Below are 21,959 nucleotides of genomic sequence, written 5' to 3'. Positions count from 1 at the left end.
GGGTAATGACAGAAAATATAATTTAAAGCTATCCTTCTTCTGTAATGTACATCAGAGACCAAATTCACCTAAAATTAGAATGTATAAAGCAGATTAATACATAATACTTTTCTTGGTCTATTTAAGAAGTTTAAATTATCATTTTATCAATAGGTATTCCAATTTCCAAACACTGGATTATATTGGTATTGATTAAACACTTGATTTGTTACAGTTCACAGAATGTTGCAATTACAAGATCAGACACTCTTAAAATCTTGACAAATAATGAAAAGTGTAAACAACAGTTTGAAAATAGAAGGTTATCTTGCACGGACCTGAGAATTATTGATATTTGAACTAGCTTATATAAAGGATTTAAAACTCCTGCAGCTCAAAGACTTTCAAGTATTAATGGCTGCAAGGAATTAAAGGATTAAAAGTCTTTAAACTATTTTTTTTTCTTTGATTTGAATATGGATGCGACACTTGTAAATGAGTGTTAAGGGAAATTGCTTGCTTGCTATGCATGAAAAAAAAATTTCTTCTTGTTTTATCTATTGTCTAATTTAGGTAATTTATTTGTGTGTGCCCATCTTCCCTCTCTTTCTTCTTTCCCTCCCTTCCTCTTTCTGATTTTTTTTTTTAAGAAAGGCCTTTAACTCTCCGGATTGCATCGTGATAGTGTTAATAACTGGGAAATCTAAAGACTGGCAGGAGATTGAATCCCAGCTACTGGGCCTGCCAAGATAGACTGTATCGCATAGGTGACAGGAGTAGTCTCTAGGGGAAGCTTGCCAGATGCGAAACAGCTGAAGAGCACTGCTGATCACATAAAAACAGCACTGGAATGAAGAAAAGGAAAAATGAACTACTACAGAAATAAAAAGAAAAAAAAAGAAAAAAAAGAAAAAAGAAAGAATGAGTCTAAAATCAATGAAAACTAAAAAGTTTATTATTATGGTTCTTTACTCAGTTCTCTTTCTCACCGTGACATAATACAGTAAAACAATTTCAAATGCATATTGAGTCTCTGCTCTAGAGATTTTGCAGCCAAGAGAGTAGATGAAAACACTATAATACAGTAGAGTAGAACCTGGTATATTACAGCACAGAACTAGTGCCATAAGTTCATTACAGCTGGGAAGTCCAATCTTTGAACTATCTTCTGTAATTCTTTCCTTCCTCATTGTTAAAAGCTTTTGATTAATGTTATATCAATAATCTAATATACTATCACTGTGACAGTAATTGCAATAATCACACTTGGTCTGATTCTGACATTTTAATTCATCTTGAGTGTAGGGATGTGCTCTGAAGTACTTACTTGGTCTAAATGAGAGTGCAAGAATCTGACCCAATATTAAATCGAATGTCAAGAATACTTCAGTTGTAGATCTAACACTGCCTAATCAACTGTCCCTTTCTCTCAAAAGGGATATAAACAGAACACCCACAGGCAGTTTGACCTTTTCTCATATGCTATTTTCTATTTGCTAATGAGCTGATTTCCCTTTACTAAAACAAGTTTGGAGGTAAAAGATATGTTAAGCCAAAGAGTCAAGGGCACGAGCCTGTGTTTGTCTAATGATAGTCGGGAGCTGATGATGATGACATGCAATCCCTGACCTACTCTACAACCTCTGGGTGATTCAGGGGCTCTTCTGCTGATGACAGAAAGCTCTGTGCTGCAGACTGCCAGTCCTGTGGGAGCAGAGCCAGGCTGGTACAGCCATGTGGCAAACTTCCAGCTCACTTTCACATTAGCTTGGGTTCAGGAGTAAACTATTGCATGGGGCTACCTCACAGCAGAAAGGAAGAAAGAAAATAGAGGGAAATACCTATAGCCTCACTGAAGAGGGCATTATGAACTGTGGGAACAGAGCCAGCCACTGCCAGCACACTGCATTGTGCAGTCTGACTTTTCTGGCCTGTATGTATGGCTTTGTTTCTCTCAACACCCTGGAGAAGCTGGACAAAACAAAGCTAAAATGATGAAACAATGGAAATTCTTTGTCTCTAATGAGAAATCAATAAAACATTTTTACAAGCGGTAATTGAACATAAATCAAAAGTTTTCTTTCATCCTTCACCTAGGTACTCAATAGATCGGAACACAGACCTGGAGAGGTATTTCAATATTGATGCCAACAGTGGAGTCATTACAACCGCCAAGTCTCTGGACAGGGAAACTAATGCTGTTCATAACATCACAGTTTTGGCAATGGAGAGTCGTAAGTAGCATTTTACAAATTTTTTAGCTGCTTACGTATAGAGCTTCAAGTTTATTCATGATCAGCTTCATCGAGTGAAAATATGACAGTCCAGATAAAAATAACTTGTCTTGCTCAATAGAAGGTTTCAAAGGAAACCCATGTGATTAAAAAAAAAAGAAAGAAAGAAAAAGGATTAAATATTTGATCTTTCCTTTGCCTCACATCTTATGTAGTCTTTTGACTTCTGAAAAGCAAGTACAAAGGGAGATGAAAAATGTTAAGTCAGAAGTCTGAGACCAAATATCAGGAAAGAAAAAATGATATAGAGGAGGAGAGGAGTGAACTCCCCCTAGAAATAACACGACACTCACCCAGAGTTAGTCTACCACAGCACTCTTCAAAAGAGTAAAGGAAAGAAGATGTGAATATTTATGTGGTTTCACTGCCCTGACTCTCAGGTAAGACCGTAGAGGATATTTTGTACTTGCTCTCTCTCTTCTGGTGTGAGTGACTATGGAAGATGAAAAACAATGAAGAAGCTAACTCAAGTGCATGTAACAGGAATACTGTTAAGACAAATTTAAACCTAAACTTGTTCAGCTGTGAACAATTTGTTTTTCATGTTGTGAAAAAAAAAAAAAAAAGATTTTTGTGCCCGTATAGGTTTGATTTGAACAATTTATTTCTTCAAATTTCGCCCTTGCTACTGTTCTGTTGGGCTATGATAATAAAGCAGTTATAAATTCCCTGACCTACTATTTTAAGAAATCCATAGTCGTTGCTTTCAATAAGGTTAATTTCATGTTTAACCTGAATGATAACTTTTACGATTTTGTAGCTGTATGAATTTATCTTGTATTCTCAGGACTAGATTTTTGGTCCACCAGGCCTGTACGGGAGCCAATGATTTTCCTGACTATTAATAAAACTGAGAGGGCAGCCAAGGGACATACTTCAAACAAGTGAGAATCTTGGAGCATAAGTACCTTACCTTAGGATGCTTTCATTTACATTTATGGCCAGCCTGGTTTTCAGTAAGCTTAGGTCAGCAGAGGAGAAAGATGGTGTCAACATTGTTCTTCCTATGCCCTTCTACTTTTCCACATGTGGAATAAGCAAATGGGCATTGTAGCCTGCATTTGGATTAATTGCTTTAAAAATTTATAGCATTTAATGAGGTTTGGTAGCAATACCTTAGAAAAAGATACATACATATTTGAAGTTTTGTATAATTTTTCAGTCTGCCCTACTCTCTCTCTCTAGTATCGTCAGCTGTGGTAAAAAATAATGCAATCTTTCTAATTTCCTGCTCCAAAACAGAAATACTATCTAGCAAAGTAGTTAAAGTATACACTTAGGTCTTTTATGCTTAGTTCAACGCATATCTACCGTTTCAGATTGAAAGATAACATTGAATACTGCACAGTTGCCTATTTTAGCTAGACACATACTTTAATTTGAGAATATGATTCATATTTAAGGTGTTTGTTACATTTATTAATGACTTAAAATACTTAAGTCTGTGTATGCTTTTAATATTTTGGGATTTCCTGGGGAATACAGCTTGTTCGTCTTTTTCGTTGTATGCAGCTGAGCGAATTCTGCCTTTGACTTCCTGGTCAGCTTGGTCAACCGGAATCAAACTGAATTGCAATAAAAAATATGTGTTACAGCCATAATGATCATGTTATTCCCAAAACAAATAGTACTGTTCTGGTTAAATATACACCAGTGGTAATGGTCTTACTTCACCTTGCTCTTATCCTTCTGGAGAATGCTGCTCAATGATGTGATTAGTGAGTTAGATCATCCTTGAAAGTAAAATCTCAGTCCCATTGAAGCTGTTGGAAAACATAAGCTTTGTTTTCAGAAGATCGGTCCAACAGCTTCCTTTGTCTTTCTAGGAGAGATCGTAATTGATTTGACACCAAATTGATCTGACACCAAAGAGGGATGCAAATGAAAGACATACTGACCCAAAGAATAACCTGTAAAGAGCTTGCTTGTTTTGTTGGCTTATTTTTGTAGAGAATCCAGCACAGATTGGGAGAGGCTACGTAGCCATTACAATCCTTGACATCAATGACAATGCCCCTGAGTTTGCCACGGAGTATGAGACAACTGTCTGTGAAAATGCTCAACCTGGTCAGGTATGGATTGATTTTGTTTAATGTTTCTTTTTATTGGATAGGCCATCATTACTTTTGAAAATTTGTCAACCTTAAGATAAAATATAATCCATTTATGGAAGCAAAAATGACACTTTGATGTGCAGCTCAGATATTCATCACACCCTAAAAGATCCACCATACCTCTGATGAGAAAGCTGCAGATATTAAAACTGGAGATGCAACATAGCATTAAAAGCTCTGGGCTTCCTTGCTGACATAACTGACATATTTTGCTAAACTCACCTAATTTTGAATAATGTTAAAAGTGCTTACTCCTCCTGATTTTACGGGGACATGGGATAGCTCAACACCTAGGTGATTCTGAGACCTAAAAGCCTACTATTCCTAAAATGAGTACACAGTTGTTTCTGTTAGGAAGTTTAGGCCATAAAGCCTCACGTTCACTAGGGAATTTTATTCCTACCAGTCTCTTCTGCATTTTTTATTCCCAGCAAGACTTCCAGGAAGTCCTAGACTCGGCTAACTCCATCTAGTGTTGTTTGTCCTTGGTGTCTCTCATATTTGGACTACCCTTTTTACTTCTTACTTCTTAAGACCAGAGGACATATACATCATCTAATTCTCTCTTCTCTCTCCCAGAGAACTAGCGGATGTTTCACCCACCTAAATCCCACATATTCCCTGGGAGGCTCTGCACTTTTGTGCCTTCTCCCAGAATATTGTCTTTTCTGTGGCAGATGCTGTTTATTACACATTTCAAGATTACAGTAGAATTTAAATCCTCAAGAGAAAACACTATAGCTATTACCTCGTGTTCATGAGAAACTCAGAAATAGAATGAATGCTCTTATATGAACAACAACAAAAAAAAAGCATTTGAAGCTGCATAAAGCACCCTTTTATAAATGCTTGCTCTCTCTGTAATCTAGCCAGAACTTTTAGTTCTGAGTATCTAGTCCTTTATGAATTGTAAACAACGGTGACACCTTTTTTTTGGAGACAGATTATGATAGAATTTTAGAAAATAAAGCTAGAAAAGTGAAAAAAATCAGGATATTAATATATTAATATATTAATTATTAATTAATATATTAATATACTTAGTACTTGGCTCTGTGATTTCATTTTTATTTTTTAAGGTAAATTAATTAAAAGTCTGAAAAGTGTAATCTTTTCATCACCAACGTTCACAATGTAATGTTGATTGTAGCCATTGATAACTATGAGAGAGCCGTGTTATAGCCATCCAGAAGATGCGCTCCTTCCACTGCTAAGTAGTTTATATTTGACTGCTATGCCGTTTGTATTCTACTGCTACATAATTTATATTCTAAGCGCTGGTGAATGACAAGACTCAAACCTCTCACAGACCCTACAGAGCATTGTTTTTGGCTGATTAAATTCAGTTACAGGAAAAGTAAGGAAAAGAGTCACATTTTGATTTTAATATTACCTGTATATGTTTGAGAAATTAGAAAACCAAATAGAAAACCAGACTGTATTATGAGTAGGACATAAGAGTTGATACTTTAACATCAATAGAGGAGTTACAGTGTGTACGTATTTACTCTTCTTCATATTCCTCACACTAAAAACCCAACATATCTTAAAACAGGTCATCCAGAAAATCAGTGCAATTGATAAAGATGACCCACCAAATGGTCATCAGTTCTACTTCAGTTTAACAGCAGAGGCAGCAAATAACCACAATTTTACACTGCAGGACAACAAAGGTAAGATTACAAATGTGACAGAACATTTGATTGGGTAAATATTCACCATCAACACCTTTCATTTTGAAAATGTAGTGGTGATTATCATCTACATAAACTTCCATTCTGGTAAGGACTTAAATTTAAGTACAATCAGCCTCCAAAGTAATTTTGTCTGTAGATTATCTGTCAAGTGGATGAAGCTGTTGTTTGAATCATTTAAAGCCTTGAGCCAAACAGAGCAGCTTCAAATCTTTTTTTTTTTCCCAGAAGTCACTCTTCACATTTTTTTTTCCTTGTATTTATAGGTTTTTATCTAAATTAGATTTTACCTTGGGGCAATGACTGAAAAATGTCCAGGACTTAATGTTTTATTAATATAACTCAGGGTATAAAAAATGAGCACATGATAAAATGAGAGTTTTTTTTTTTTTTTTAACCATCGATTCAATAAGTATATCACCTACTGAGGAAGGCTTTTGAAAACGAAAGCTGCCTACAATATTTACACAGACTTCATATGACTATTTCCCCAAAGACTTATGCAGGATCCCGTTGACTTCACATTTCTATTAGTTAAAATATCTGAGAACACACTTCTAATTAGTGTTCTCATTACTACACCACATAGCATGGCAGCTGGGCATGTGTCAGTCAGTTTAGCTAATAGTTGAAGCAAACAGAACAAAATAGGCACTCTTACTCTTTCATTGCTCTTTTATGTGTCAGTACTAACCAGAGTTACAAAGTCATCCCTATTAACAAAGCAAGAAAAATAGACATATGTTGGATTAAAGGGTACTGTTTGTACAGACAGACTTTGAACAACATTCAGGCTTTAATACCCCTTCAGTCAACATAACAATAAACCTAAACATAAGATCTCTCCCACAGATATTTATTGCCTTATTCTTCATGTCGTTGGTGATGTGTTTTAATTTTCTTCCTACGAGGAGCTTAGTGTTATAAGCTAAAGATTGTATTAACAATAATGATCAAAATAATAACAAAAAAGCATTAGAATAAGACTCTGTTCAGAACTCTAATATTGTTGCAAGTACTGCAAAGTATTTAATATAAAAAAAAGATAGGCATTCTTCCAAAGAACTTAGATTTGTGAAGAGTCATAATGCACCCTTCACAATGCCGGAAAAATCGATGGTGTTACAAAACAAACCAGCAGTTGCCCCTTTTGATATTGTTCAGTTTCATACATATTTCTTATTGTGGTGCTATGTGCAGCAGTATTTGTAATACTTAGATAGACATGTTAAAATACATATAGGACATCTATATAGGACTATAGTTATATCTATCTTTAAACTGATAGATAGGCAGACAGATAGACAGACTGGCTTATAGATTGACTGACCGACCAACTGAACTTTTTTATAAATTCTAGGGGATGTATCTCCCTACCTCTTAAGATCTGTTGACTTGCACTGAACACTGAGTCTTGCACAAATTTTCTGCAATATGCCGACTTTTTAATCACCCAATTCAGAACACAAATGAAGTACACGTTTTAGATTGATTATGTTAGTTCTTATTGAATTTGGTGGAATATTTACCAAATGCTTGCCAGATCAGACCTCAACGATGCACTATTTTTAAAAATGGTGTTCATTTCACGCTATAATAAAATCTTTTGAAGTTGTTCTTAACTTGTATAAGCTTGAAGTAGGAAAGGAATGCCAGATAGAAAATATTTTTTCTACTAACTGTTAGTTTTAGTACTATTTAAAAGATTTAATTCAAATATTTTAAAATATAAATTCTTATAAAAATGATATATTCAGTTTTTGGTTAGCTAGGCATTCAGTGACTGCACTCAACAGCCATAAGGAAATACCCATTTCTTACTCTAATAATACTGCAGTCAAAATTATAGACTAATCATGGCATCTATTTGAGTGGCTTACTGAGGTTTTTAAACCCTATATCTGTTTGCTTGGTAGCTGTTAATCACATTTCAGCTATTTTGTTCTTTCATTATGATGACAGAGAGCAAACTTTTTCTTTTTTTTTAATAGAAAATTGCCTGAGATGTGATTATCTTTAGAGAAATGGATGGAAATACGTAAGCCATCCATTGAGGTTATGACTGTGAATCTACATAAATTCTTATTCTCTTTCAGACTCTGAACTCTCAGCTAAGACTGAAAACAAGTTCATGTCCTTGTTACATGTGCAATTACCTGTATTTGTGCACAAATTGGATTTTTTTTGCATTCAAAAAAAAAATAGTTTTCAGAGCTTATTCCTCTATGAACAAGTTCATCACTTCCATTAATATGTTACTTAATTTGTGACTAATTGAAACAGATCTTTGTAAATTAGAGCTGAAACGTATATAGATACTTAATCTGATTGTTGAAAGATTTTTTTTTTCTTTTCCTTTACAAAGCTATGCATCTAGACTGTGGAACTGTGAGCATAATTAAAATCTAATAGGCTTCTGTAATTTTGAAACAATCCTTAGTGGAAAACAGAAATTTTCATGCTATTGGTATGATTAGGGATTTGCTTAGTTGAATATGAATTCTCAGCTGATCCTATTTCTGCAACTCCAAAAATATATGAACAGCAAAGAAAAGTTCACTTAAATAAGGTAAATGTTCACAATCTTTTGAGAGAAAGGTTGTATTTTCTATGGACTTGTGTTTTAGATAGACCATATATTTTACATTTACCTTTTCATTCGTCTGTTTAGATAACACTGCAACAGTACTAACTAGAAGAAATGGGTTCCGGAGACAGGAACAGTCTGTTTTCTACTTGCCAATATTCATTGTGGACAGCGGATCACCTTCACTTAGTAGCACTAATACCCTCACCATCAGAGTCTGTGATTGTGATGCAGATGGTATTGCTCAGACATGCAATGCAGAGGCGTACATCTTGCCTGCAGGACTTAGCACTGGAGCCCTGATAGCAATACTGGCCTGTGTCTTGACATTACTAGGTATGTCTTCTTACTATTACTGTTATTTTCTGTTGTTTTTCATTTTTTTTTATTAAAAAAGGTATCTATCTTTTTTTCCCCCTTTCTTCACATAACTTTTTAGACAGGAAAGCCTAACATGCCAGCCAGAGAAGTATTTTATTATTAGGAGCCACAAAACAGTTATTTGAGCTTGTAAAGTTCTAGTACTTTGTATCTAAGTTAAGGTGCCTCCAGTTATAGCTATAAAATAATACTAGAAGGAAAATGATCAGTTACTTTAAATGTAGCAGTTACGAGAGAGACAATGCAGGTGAAACAGTGAGCTTATGGAAGTATTTCTCTTGTTTAATGTAGCCGGTCATTTTCAGATTACTCACTGTATAGTCTGTATCAGTGTGTGCTCCTTTTTAGAGATATAACTGTTTTTAAATACCTTTTGAGTTATAGAGAACAAAAGACATTCAGAAAATGCTACAGATGTAATTTATAGATGAGAATTGTTTTATTTAATTGAACATCTCCTACATCTTCTGTAACTGGTAGCACAATTGGGTTTTGTTATGCAGTGAAACTGTAACTAAATAAAAGACAGGGAAAGCAACTGGTTTGAAAATACTGGAACCATGTCAAGAGACTAGTTTGGTTAGCGTTTATCATTTCATGACAACACGATTAAAAAAATGACTAACAGGTCCAGGTCAGGGAGTAAAGATGAAGGATCATCAGCATCTGCAGGATGCAGATGAGCGTAGATGCACTTTTGTTAATTGTTAGAAAGATCTCGTTACATATATCTCAAGCCAGTACACAAGAATTTTCTTGTTTATTATCATCTACGGAAAGATTACTATATTCCCTGGCTGCACATACCAGTTTAAGAGAAAGGGGGAGATAGTAGTGTCCTCAAGTTGTTATAATCCCAGTGATCTGCCTCTGTTTATTAAGTAATTTTCATAGGTGAAACCAAGAGATATTTTTGTCTACAGTTTTGTTCATGGCTATATTTCAATTGCATAGATTTATCTTCTTAATGACTTTCATCCATGTCACTGTAAGGCAGTTTTACTTTTGCTATGAACATTTCTAAAATGGTAAAAAAAAAAAAAGGCCTAGCCTTCATAAGGATGTCTTTACTAGGTTAAAACTGAAAACAGAAACTGACGTCCTGCATCATTGTTACAGAGTAAAAATACTCCCTCTACAGCGAACCCAAATACCTCACTGAATAGACATTATATATGGTGAGTGCCCAGGTGGCATTTCCAGGTTTTTCCAGGTTTGTGACAAAAAAAAATCATAGGATTGTTCAAACTCACTGAACAAATGATTAGGCTTAAGCAATAACAGAGTTAAAAGGGAAATGAGACTGAACAATTATCAACAATATTAATGAAATTTCTATACACAATCTTTCTAGCAGCATTTCTATGCCAGTTATACTCCCAAATGAAGTTTATTTGGACAAGTAGCTAATTGGTATAGTTTAAAAATTATATACAATGTTAGCTCTTTCTCTGGTATCAACCGGCATTGAAAAATTGACGTTAGTGGAGTATTATCCATTTGCAACACTGGTCCAAAGTATTTAACAGGAGGAAGAGTTCTGCAGTAACAGCAATCCACTTTATCCCAAAATGAAAGACCACTATTTCTTTTGTAAAAAAAAATGGAGCTGCTGAAACACATATAAGAAGCTACTATAGATTACAAGGCAGATTGGTCTATGCATATGCTTTTCTTAAGTAGGAGCCATATTTCTCAGAAAAAAGCATTCAGTGGAAACTCAAAAGTTACCAGGCAATAACTTGTTTATTCTACTCAATGTAATAGGGCTCATATACAACCAATAAATCAGATAACCTGGGTTTTTATTTCAGTTACTTTTACACTGTGCAGAACAAGCATTTGGTAAAGAGCTAAGAACAAGCTCTTCGAACATAGTATCTGACAAATGTACCGTGTTCTGAAGAGGAATCTGGCAGATGACCATCCTGACATTGTCAAAGAATTGAACTTCCAAAGTGGACTATCTGAATGTGTCACCCTTGTTTATCCAAGTAGATATTTGCATGAGCACCCATCACTTTCTTCCTAAGCAGCTCCTTTTTGGTACAATTGGGAACTGCAGTGCTGTTTAGGCTATGTTTACACTGTATGCTAACTCTGGCTCTGAACTCTGCATTGTGGCTTTGCATCCTGCTGCTGTTGTGTGCCCAGCTAGGTACCAGTCTCAGCAGGGCAGAGGTGTCTAAATATTACTGCTGCCCAGTAAGACCCCTCAGTCAAGTGCTGTTGCTCTTCTGATCCCAGAGCTTTTCTTCTCCCTCTACCCGTTCCTAGAAGTAAGTTTCTGAGATCAGCTGAATGGTAGTGCTGCTATGAATTTTCCTCCTCCCTTTTCACCTTCCTTCCATTCCTAGGAGAAATCCTGAAGTGCTCTGCACAAAGAACAGACTTCAGGCTGTTGGCAAATGGTGCCGGGACTGGGACCAAGGGATGCACCTCTTTGTGTGAGAATTAATAGAGGAGTCAGGCTATAGGACCAAAATAACATTTCTGACCTAAGCTCAATACTCAGTGCAAATGCAGTCATATTGAAGAAGCTTGACAATATCACCTCAACATGGTTCCCAGTTGCAAAGACAAGGAGGGATGAGATTTGCATAAATGTCAGGAATATGTGCGTTCTGGCACTAGGATTCTGAATTCTCAACAAGCCCTTATCTTCTTAAAGTTAGTATCCTGTGCTTTGATACTTGTCCTTGCCCTGTACATCCTTTTGTCTAAGAAATAGCCATTTGTCTCTACCAAGATTCTGATTGTTTCAGTGGAATTACTTACTGTCATTATTTTTACTTAAACAACTGATCACTTTTAATTAAGCAGGAAATTTGCATTAATAGTAAGAAGGAAGACTGTTACCACATTTTATTAATTCACTGCAATTAGATATAAACAACTTGGTGTAGTCAAATTTTTAATTTTTTTTTCAAAGTAAAATAGCTTTCAGAAATTAACAGCATTTTACCAAAGCTTTTCTCCTGGCTCAAATTGACTGACAGAGATTAAATTCTAAATTTTATTCCACAAGAGAGTTTCAGTACTTTGTTAATTACCCAGAAAATCTTAATAATTATTTACTCTGCAGTGGGGCTGCATCTTAAAGAAAAAAAAAAATAAAGTGCTTGCCATTTGTTCTATAAAGAAAATATGAAAAGAACAGTAATAGTGTGTATTGAATTTAGAGTGAACATAATTTTTAGAGAAGTAAGTAGGAGTTTTTTTACTCTTCTGAAAATTATATGGTAATTTGATTCAAGGTAATTTGTTTTTCAGTTAGCATCCTCAAGGCAAAATAATTGCTTTTATAATAAGTGTTTAGCATAAAGTATGTACATAAAATCACACGCACACAAAGAATTTTCACCTACAGATAAAGCAATCATATTTGAGAACATAAAAGTTTTCTTTGCATTGAAACGATGGAAAGGCAGACTAACATCATGATCTCTCATGTTTTTTGTCTTCCATACTTCTGAATATAAACTATTAGTACCAACCACTTTCTTAATGAAAGCCTCCTATTAGTCTAGTACTAGATTTAACAAGTTAATAATACATTTATTAAAATTCAAAATATAGATTCAAATTATTACTTTGACAATTGAAAGACAGGGAATTCATTTTTATCACCATAATACCTACAAAAGCCTAATTAAGTTAGCACACACATAATTGTGTGGTTAGTAAGCAAGAAGAAGCTGTCCCGGTCCTAAGGATATTACTCTCTAAATAGTTAAGATAGGCACAGGATGTGATAATCTAGAATGTGGAGATTTTGACCTTATATTTTAAAAATTAATACACCTACAAGTTGTTTAATATTGGAGTATCCAAATTGAGGCATTTAAAAGGTGGCTGATTATGCAACGCAGAACTTGTTTTGTAGGGTGATACACCTCCTAGAATGTATGGAAAATTGGAGCCTATCTAGGTCACTCAATTTGAATGTTCAAAGACTGTAGTTACTTTGAAAATAATAATCTAAATTGATTAAGTAACAGTTGCAAACGAAACTTGTTAATGGGGAGTTAAATACAGACTTCCTTAGTCTTAGCTGTAATTCCCAAACCTGATCTCACTATAGCAATGACAAGGTATGAATAAATAGGCTATTGGTGTACCGCTTAAATAGCTGAAGGTCTCCAGTTTTCAGCTTTATGACTCATGACACACCTAAGGCATAAACCAATGTGCCCATTTGCTCACAGCTAATGTGGCTTAGTGTTATAGTAAATGCCAGGCTTAAGGGTGTAGTATATATATGGTAATGACCCTGCTCGGGTTTAACTCTGTCTCTTTCTGCCTCTGGTCTTCCTTTTTGGGTTGTCTCGGGGCTATAATGACTTCTTTAGAGTGAAGTAGCAGTTGCCTTGAGTGTAAATGGAAAGATTAAAACAGAGGAAAACACTCAGGAAGCTGAACTAAACCTAGTTTTGCACAGGATGATACTAAAGTGGAAATTTCATAGTAATTCTGTAAAACTCTCTGCAAAACGGCAAAAGAAGAATCAGTTCTTGTACCTAAAGGTGCTTGTTTAGCAATTGATTTAGGTGAACTGAAACTACTAATATTATGATTGGAGGTATACTGATAGAAAGATTTTATCTCAGCTAGGTTTTATCTCAGCTAATACAAAAGTTAAAAAAAAGTCTCTAGGCTATTCTACCTGTTAAACAAAATCGATATTTCGAACAATCAAGTTAATTCATAAGAAAATATTAGTGGAGACTTATCCTTATTAGTTCTGGTTATCATTCTTAATAATCTGATTTTTTTAATCAATTATTTTATTTATTTGTTAAATGGTTTATGAAATATGAAATTAGCTTTGCCATTTCATCTCCTCAGTGTGTATGTGGCATTCTAGTATGGAGCCAAACTAATGACCTCAGTGTGCAATGCACAAGTGCCTAAAGCTTTCCAATCGTATTTTATTTCTACTCTGAAAAGACTAAAATTAGGTTTTCTAGATGTTCATCTGGTCACTAATTATGGCCTTAATCTCAGCTTTTGTAATAAATGTAGGAAAAAAAAAGAAAAAAACAAACAAACAAAAAAGGTGGGGGGACTTAAAGAAAAATGGGTAAGCCTTAAAACCATTTGCACTTGTTTTACATATCAGTGCAATTTAGTTTGGACTGGTATTCATCTTTGTATTTCCTGCAATGCAGCTAAAGCTTTGTTCATTTACAGGCTAAACATTATTGTTCATAGCTGTTGGAATGATTAGAAATTAATAATCTCATAAAGCCACCTAAATGCTAAAATGTTTAGCCTTTAGAAAGACTTTATATTTTTCTTGGCTTCAAGCAAGTGTGAGATGTACAAGGCATACTATATAAAACACTCATTTTCTCTTGATTTTTATTATACCTTCAGGCAGACCTGCCCACTAAGTTTCATATTTTTCACTTATTAGCAGGTATTTAACTCTCAAAATGAAGTGTATTAAGAATGACAATGGTGTGAAAAAAACATTTACGCTTGAGTAAAGGAAATGATTCGCTGCTTATTACATGGCAATAAAATTGTGACAGTAAATGTTAAAAATAATAAAAAATTAATAGTACTGTCAAAAGTAATCTAAGCTTAAATGTAAATTTCTGCTGACAGCAGCCTAATTTGTCTTTCACTTTAAAATATCTTTTATAATAAAGAAACCTATTAAGAGTGAAGAGCAACTGTTGCCTCTATGATGGTAATTTTATGTTCTGTGTTCCATAATTTACAGCTCAATTTGTACTATACTAATATCAAAATATTTTGAAATCACACAAAAGCCCCTTTAAAGGTCAAAATTCTATGTTCTCAAATTACTTTGTAAATGTTGTTCAAAGCAATGTGCCGCATACTAGTGGCTCCTGAATTCAATCAGGGAAATGCTATCGGGGGGGAAAAAAAAGAAAGAGCTGATGCTGCAATAATGTAGTCATAAAGCGTCTGTCAATAGATGGAACATTAGATGTGTTTCTTGTAGCTACCCTCCCCGTCTCAAAAAAAAAAAAAATTAGCACAAGTCCTATCTTTAAATTCGGCTTATGCTGAATTCTAGAGCCTGTTCTAAACAGTATCACAACATCTAAGGAAGGATGATATAGTCTGCAGCACATACAGGATCTGAAGGACTGGTTTATTCTAACCAAGTAATTCTCATATTACATCAGGCTTAGTTATGAGTAGATTGATACTAATTTTAAAAAATCCTCCACGACTTTAGAAAATGACAATAACATAATATACAATTTATAGAGGCCACTTATGAGACTACTTAGGGACAGCTCAAGCTTAATTAGCCTTTTATTTTTGAGAAGTTTGTATAAAATTCAGTAGGCACAGCAGACTGCTCTAAGTAAAGAACGTAAACCTGAAAGATGTAAATTATATAATCACAAATTCTTAAGACTAAAAATAAACATTAAATCAGAACAGATTATTTGAATGTGATAGGACACTTACTACTCAATGTACTGTTATTTTTATAGTGATAGCAAAGCATTCTCTTCTCTAGGAGCATCATTAACTCAGCAAATGTTATCCAGATGCTACAGTATAATATTAATTATTTTTAGGACGATGAATCATGCTCTGTCATGCCCCACATATGGTGCAATATTCATATTACTTGTTCCATGTTTTGTGTGTCAGCGGTGCTGTTTCTCTACTAAAACCATACTTGAAAAATAGGAGCCTTGAATTAGTTTCTCCTGGTTCTTTTAGATGCCACTGCCCTTTAATATAAGCTTTCAAGTTGAAAGAAGAAACTTTAAGGATTAGAATTTTAAAAATAATTATCTTTCCTAGCACTGCTTGATACAGTAAACTCCAGCCCTAGCAATTCTCACCAGACATAATACATAAACCTGTAGTGTAGTACTTTGCATTTTAAAGGAAAGTGCAGTCAAATATAGAGATACTTTAAATCCACAAATTAAAATAGTCTTATGTTACACACAGTTTTACAATTCAGAGTTCTCCAATCTAGGAGAGAATTTCATCAGAGAATTGCCATGTTCTTTAATTCAGTCATTTCCCAAACTGTGGCTGTTAAATTCCATTCAGTTACTTTACGAATGTGTTTTTACCACTTGAGCTATTAAGAGTCCAGAAAAAGGTTCCTTTTTTTTAATTTCATGGCTGTGAGATTGTAATATTCAGACTGAACCAGTCCTAAAATTTATGTTTAGCGGATAGCATAGGATATAGAATCAGAGATGAAGACATTAATTCAGAATGGCTTTGGAAATAGTGTCTTTAATGTCTAAAAAATTCGTGCTTTAAAAGCCATTTTAGAATCTAGTAATTTGAAATCTAACTGCATAAATTGCCTACTGTTTCCTTGGGTCTTTATCATATAAATTAATGAATGTTTCCAACAGTAGGAAAAATATGTTCAAACTTTAGCATTACTAAAGCTCAGGTCTTTTTGTATTCCAGTTCTTGTCTTGCTGATTGTCACCATGAGGAGACGAAAAAAAGAGCCCCTTATTTTTGATGAAGAGAGAGATATCAGAGAAAATATTGTCAGGTATGATGATGAGGGTGGTGGAGAAGAAGACACCGAGGCTTTTGACATGGCTGCCTTGAGAAACCTCAACATCATCCGAGATACCAAGACCAGAAGGGATGTGACGCCTGAGATTCAATTCCTGAGCAGACCGACTTTTAAAAGCATCCCAGATAACGTCATTTTTAGGGAGTTTATCTGGGAAAGACTAAAAGAAGCGGACGTGGACCCCTGCGCTCCACCATACGACTCCCTGCAGACATATGCATTTGAGGGGAACGGCTCCGTGGCGGAGTCGCTCAGCTCGTTAGATTCCATCAGTTCGAACTCTGATCAGAATTACGATTACCTCAGTGACTGGGGCCCTCGTTTTAAACGACTTGCGGATATGTATGGAACTGGACCAGACTGCTTATACTCATAGCCTTGGAAACTTTCTCTGAAAATGCACTGAAGAATAGTAAAACAAAAAACTCAACCATACGAACTGAAGAGAGTTGTACATATTTCTCCATTTTTAACCTTTTAGGTTTTTTTGCCTTGGTGAAACATATCTTCATTAGACTTGTCCTAGGGACTGCACTGACCACACAGAATCTGAGCATTTGATGGCATTTTTGATAAAATGAAATGCTCAGCCACGTTCAAATAGATAGCAACCCTCAGGTACCTGCAGAGGCAAGTAACTTTCAAGGGTATGTAGTGCACTGTGACCTCAATGAGCCAATGATACTCTGTAGATGCCTTCACAGTACTGCTATACGTAGAATGCAGAGTCTCTGGTAAGACATAAGCGTAAGAAGAAACAAATCAGCAAATATAATACAGCATTCAATACAGCATTACAATATATAATATTTAGAAATGCAACTTTTTTGCAATTTTTCTTTACAGCGTTGCATGTAGCTAGCTAGATGGAAAACAGGAAGACAGATCTAAAGCAAACAAAAACACATGAGATCGTTTATAAATTGTTCTTGTTTGTTCTTGGAGCTATTTAATTGGAAGTCTCTGTAAGTTCCTAGGTAATTTCATGAAAAATTACAATTTTTACTAAGAAATCCTGCAATGTTTGTCATCGACTTACCAAAGTTCTTTATAAATCACATAAAATGAGAAATATGGAAGGGTAGTCTTAAAGTTAAAAAGTTTTGTGATGCCCCTGTAGGTATGGAAAAGAAGTTGCTATCTATTTGTTATTTTTTATTATCTCTTCTGATTTGTACAGGAGAATTTATCCTTTTTATTATTATTTGACATAAAGTGTTATATTTATTTTGGAGCTCCAGTCTCCACTAAATTCAGGTCCATTTTACTGCCTCATGGTATTAGACTTGTCAGAACATGCTGATTTTTCTCCATTCTCAGATAAATGTAGGAAATGAAGCATGGAAATGGAGAAATTACAGTAAAGCAATTGAGCCCACCGTTCATCTCTCAGAAAGGAGAACAGCTACAAGGACATGCAGCCGTTCTTCTGAGCCATTATAGAGTCTGAGACATTTAAATAAAATATTTGTACATTGCATTTTTGGAAAGAAGACTACAGAGGTAGCTGGGAGTGTCTTTAATGCAAGATTTAGTTTTCAAGGTCAAACATCCTATATGCTTCGAAGACTTGCTTTTCCCCCTCCCTGTCTTTTTTGCTGCTGATGAATCACAGTAAAAGACTCTCTTAAATTTCTTTCATATGTTAAGCAAAGTAATGCTATTAACTCCAGAATTCATCTTTAGATCCTGCTGCACATGGATATTTCCCCAACGGAGTTAACTTCACTACACATAATTTCTACACTGGTTCAGGAGTGCCAAAACAGAAGGACAACTGCTGTTGGTTAAAATACTGTACGATTTTGAAGTAGGATTTCTTAGAATAAGACAACTTTTTTATGATTCTGACAATATTTATACTTCATCTTTCATGATTTATTATTAGATAATAAGGCATATATTAAAGTAACAATAGTGTTTTTTGAATATTCTTTCAGATTGTTTTGTTCTAGCTAATCTGTAGATGAGTTTCTAAGTCAGACTCTATTCCTGCAAATTTTTTTCTTTGTACTTAACTTGCAACGACTTGACTTACTTATGATTACTGAGAGGGATAAGTAATTATTTGCAGGACTGGGCTTATGTCTGTGGATCAAAGGTACATAGAGGATGATGCTCATTCTAAAAGTACTTCTTTCTGAAAAAAAGGATCCTTGATGAAATATCCTACTGTACGGGTGACAAAAGGCTGGAATTAGGGAAACTATCATTAAGGCTTTGTAATTTTTGCAACCCAGCATTCTCAATTAACTATGTGAAAGTGGCCTTCAGCTTTATCAGAGAAAAACAAAATAATTTTAATCATCTGCAACATGGATATTTAATTTGAGTTACATTTTGGTAGACAATCATTGTTTCATAATTCAGTAGATTTGCTTCTAGTTGTATTAAATATATATATATATATGTGTAGATATATATATATATATGACAGATTTTGTAATGGAACTGAAAGATATTGCCCATGACTTTTAGTCACACATGTAAGATTTTCAATAAAAATAAAAATAAAAAAGAAAATGTAGCACGTGTATGTAGTTCAATGAGAATGAGATGTGCTGCAGGAGTGAAGCAGGTGTTCAACCAACCAGGTGCTGAGAGAACAGTTTCATGTAAATCTCCTTGTTATTTGTGGAAAGATAATTCATGCATCTGGATTAAGATGTCAAAAGTGCTGATTTTTGCGCATAGCACTCAAAGGAGATTTAAATGTGATTTAGAGTAAACAGCACAATTCCCTTGCTTTTCCATCTCCTATATTTGTAAAAAACAAAAAGTTCCTCTGACATAAAAACACGTTAGTTTTTCATGCTTTCTATGGAAAGAAATCTATTTCATTCTACTCAATGCCATAAAAATTATTTGTTTTTTGTTGCACAATTCTAAAATAATCTTGCAAGCTTGTTGCTACACTACATATCCTTACCTTCTGACATATTACAGTCAGAAAGATGGAAATCCCTTATATTTGATGTGAGATGTTACTCTGTACATACAAATGGTGTACATACTATGTATACTATATAATGTGCTTCATAAATTATCTGGAATGCAAGTTTGCAATTTATAATCTGATATAAATTCCTTATTTTAGTATTATGTTATATATCCTGATGTTATAAATTATATTCTACTGATGAAATATTGTGAAATATAAGAACTCTTGCTTTTTATCTATTCCAGAAAAAACATGGGACTATTCCATGTAGAGGCCATATAAATCTTCCTTAAAAAGTATGTCAAACATCCCTACCACCTCCAAATACCAAAACCTCTTTTATTTCACTAAATCACAGTTGAATAGGCTTTTTAAAATTAAGATTTCCAAGGGCCTTGAAAAGCATATGATCTTAAGGGTACTACTAACAAAATTCAGTTAAAGTTGTCCCATTTGAAGAAAACTAAAGACAAGAATTTACTGTGCACTGAGTTACATTGCTATAAGCAGTGGATATTCAGAATTGCATTTCTTTTTCAAAAGAAAAAAATATATATCTACTCTATATTCCCACAAATCTATAACACAGTCCTTCTTAAGCTTAATAGTTGTGATGGCTGAATTGATACAATCACTCCAGGACTTATGAAATTTCGTATCAGTTGAAATCTCTCCTTCTTCCAGTGAATTAAGAATAAAAAAAAGTATTGTTTCTATTTTGTCTGTTTTTTTTTATTGTTTTGAAGGGGATGAGATTCATAGGAATTTCCCTTTGAAGTAAAGGTGTCATTTATCAATTATTTGAACCTATAAATCCTTCAGGCATAGGCACTCATTAAGAATAAAATATTTCCCATTCGCTTTTTGCCACTCTGAAAAGGAAATAAATACACCATAAAGCATGCCATTACATTGACTTTTAAGATCATTACAGAATTTAAGGTGAACGCATGGTGACACAATTGTCTGCTACCAAGTTAATATTAAATTATTGGTTGCAGCCTGTCCAGTGGCAGATTTTATTTTTATTTTATGTAGAATTTACGTATATGTAAAGTAATGCCATTTTGAAGCATCACTGTATGCTTCATCAGTGATCATTAGATTGGATCAAGTATAATGTTATCACACTGTGACTCTAGAAGTGAATTATGAAAGCTAGAAAAGTTATCTTCTTTATTGATAGAAACAGGAAAGTCTATAAGATAACAAAAGACTGCAAAGTCATAATCTTAACTATGGCATCACTAAGTCTGCCCAAAACATATTCTTACTCCTCAGTACTGTATTTTCTATACAGAGCATTCTTTCTCTGCTCAGTATCAATAAGCTAAAACAGGTTGCGTTGTTCACTGAAGAATTTTTTATGGAATTCTACCTGCTATTTTGTTCTTTGAGTTACAGGAGTCACAGAACACAAGAGAAGTATTGTATTTCTTGAATTAAGGGAATGAAAACAAAATATCCACATATGAATGCTATATTTTTCTTTCTATAGGTTACCATTTCCCATGGGAGGGGAAAAATCTTTGAATATGGTACATAAAATCTCTTAAACCTTAGAATGTGCAGCTGCAGACAGAAATGTATTGGATAAATATTACATGAAAATTTTGATTATACTTGATCATTGTATGACATAAGATTGTCAAGGAGTCTTTGCATATCTAGTCAAACTGAATGGCAGCAGAAAATGCACAGGAATTCCTTGGAAATTGCAAGAAAATCTGTTCTGAAGCTACAGTGTATGTATCATATTCACACTTCTCTGATCTCATATGTGAAAGCGTATTTCCTAGAATTAGATTTGTATCTAAAAAATCCAACATTCCACACAGTCTTTATTTGAAAATGCCTTATTACACCACAGAGAAGCCTAAAGAATTATCCCTACCCTCAAATCCCATGAGAATCCTTTGTCTACCCTATTAATAAGTCTGATATAGAAAATTATTTCTTAGACTCAGGCAAAACTATTGAATTTTGCACAAAATCAACAGGTTTTTATATTTTTGACCAAAATTACTTTACAAGCTGGTAAAAGTGTTGCAAGGACAGCTATTCATACAATGTTTAAAACTGGATTATATGTGGGTTTTTTTTTGTTTGTTTATCTGTTTGCTTGCTTGCTTGTTTGCTTCCTTGCTTCACACATTTTGTTGTCTGAGTCTAAGAGTTTGCTTATATTTTAGCGATATAAAGCCTGCTAAGCTAAATAAAAATTCTCTAGGAATCACATAGCTGTAGCTAGGTTGCTAATGATATCCAAACTGGCTAATATATAAGTTAGCTTTAAACAGTTCAAAAATAATTACTCAAAAAATGTAGAAGACCATGAGTGATTTCATAATAAAACGGTATCATATTGAACTTATGCTAGTTAGTCTTCAATACATCTGTGAACAACCGTGAACTTA

General features: G+C 34.3%; 1 protein-coding gene across 2 annotated transcripts in view; it reads left to right on the top strand.

Moving 5' to 3' along the window:
• LOC104151284 (cadherin-7) overlaps positions 1-18,530 on the top strand; it is an 82,314-nt gene extending 63,784 nt beyond the window's left edge. For both annotated transcript variants that reach the window (XM_068932096.1, XM_009686030.2), the window contains exons 8-12: positions 2,077-2,213; positions 4,224-4,345; positions 5,943-6,060; positions 8,753-9,004; positions 16,484-18,530. In XM_068932096.1, coding sequence (XP_068788197.1) covers positions 2,077-2,213; positions 4,224-4,345; positions 5,943-6,060; positions 8,753-9,004; positions 16,484-16,977 — 1,123 coding nt within the window. In that variant the 3' untranslated portion in view covers positions 16,978-18,530. The remainder of the gene's footprint in view (positions 1-2,076; positions 2,214-4,223; positions 4,346-5,942; positions 6,061-8,752; positions 9,005-16,483) is intronic.
• The last annotated feature ends 3,429 nt before the right edge of the window (positions 18,531-21,959 follow it).

The sequence above is a fragment of the Struthio camelus genome, chromosome 2 (assembly GCF_040807025.1).
Source record: "Struthio camelus isolate bStrCam1 chromosome 2, bStrCam1.hap1, whole genome shotgun sequence".
NCBI classification, from domain to species: domain Eukaryota; kingdom Metazoa; phylum Chordata; class Aves; order Struthioniformes; family Struthionidae; genus Struthio; species Struthio camelus.
Note: the sequence above shows the minus strand (reverse complement) of the source record. Positions and strands in the feature narration are given on the sequence as shown.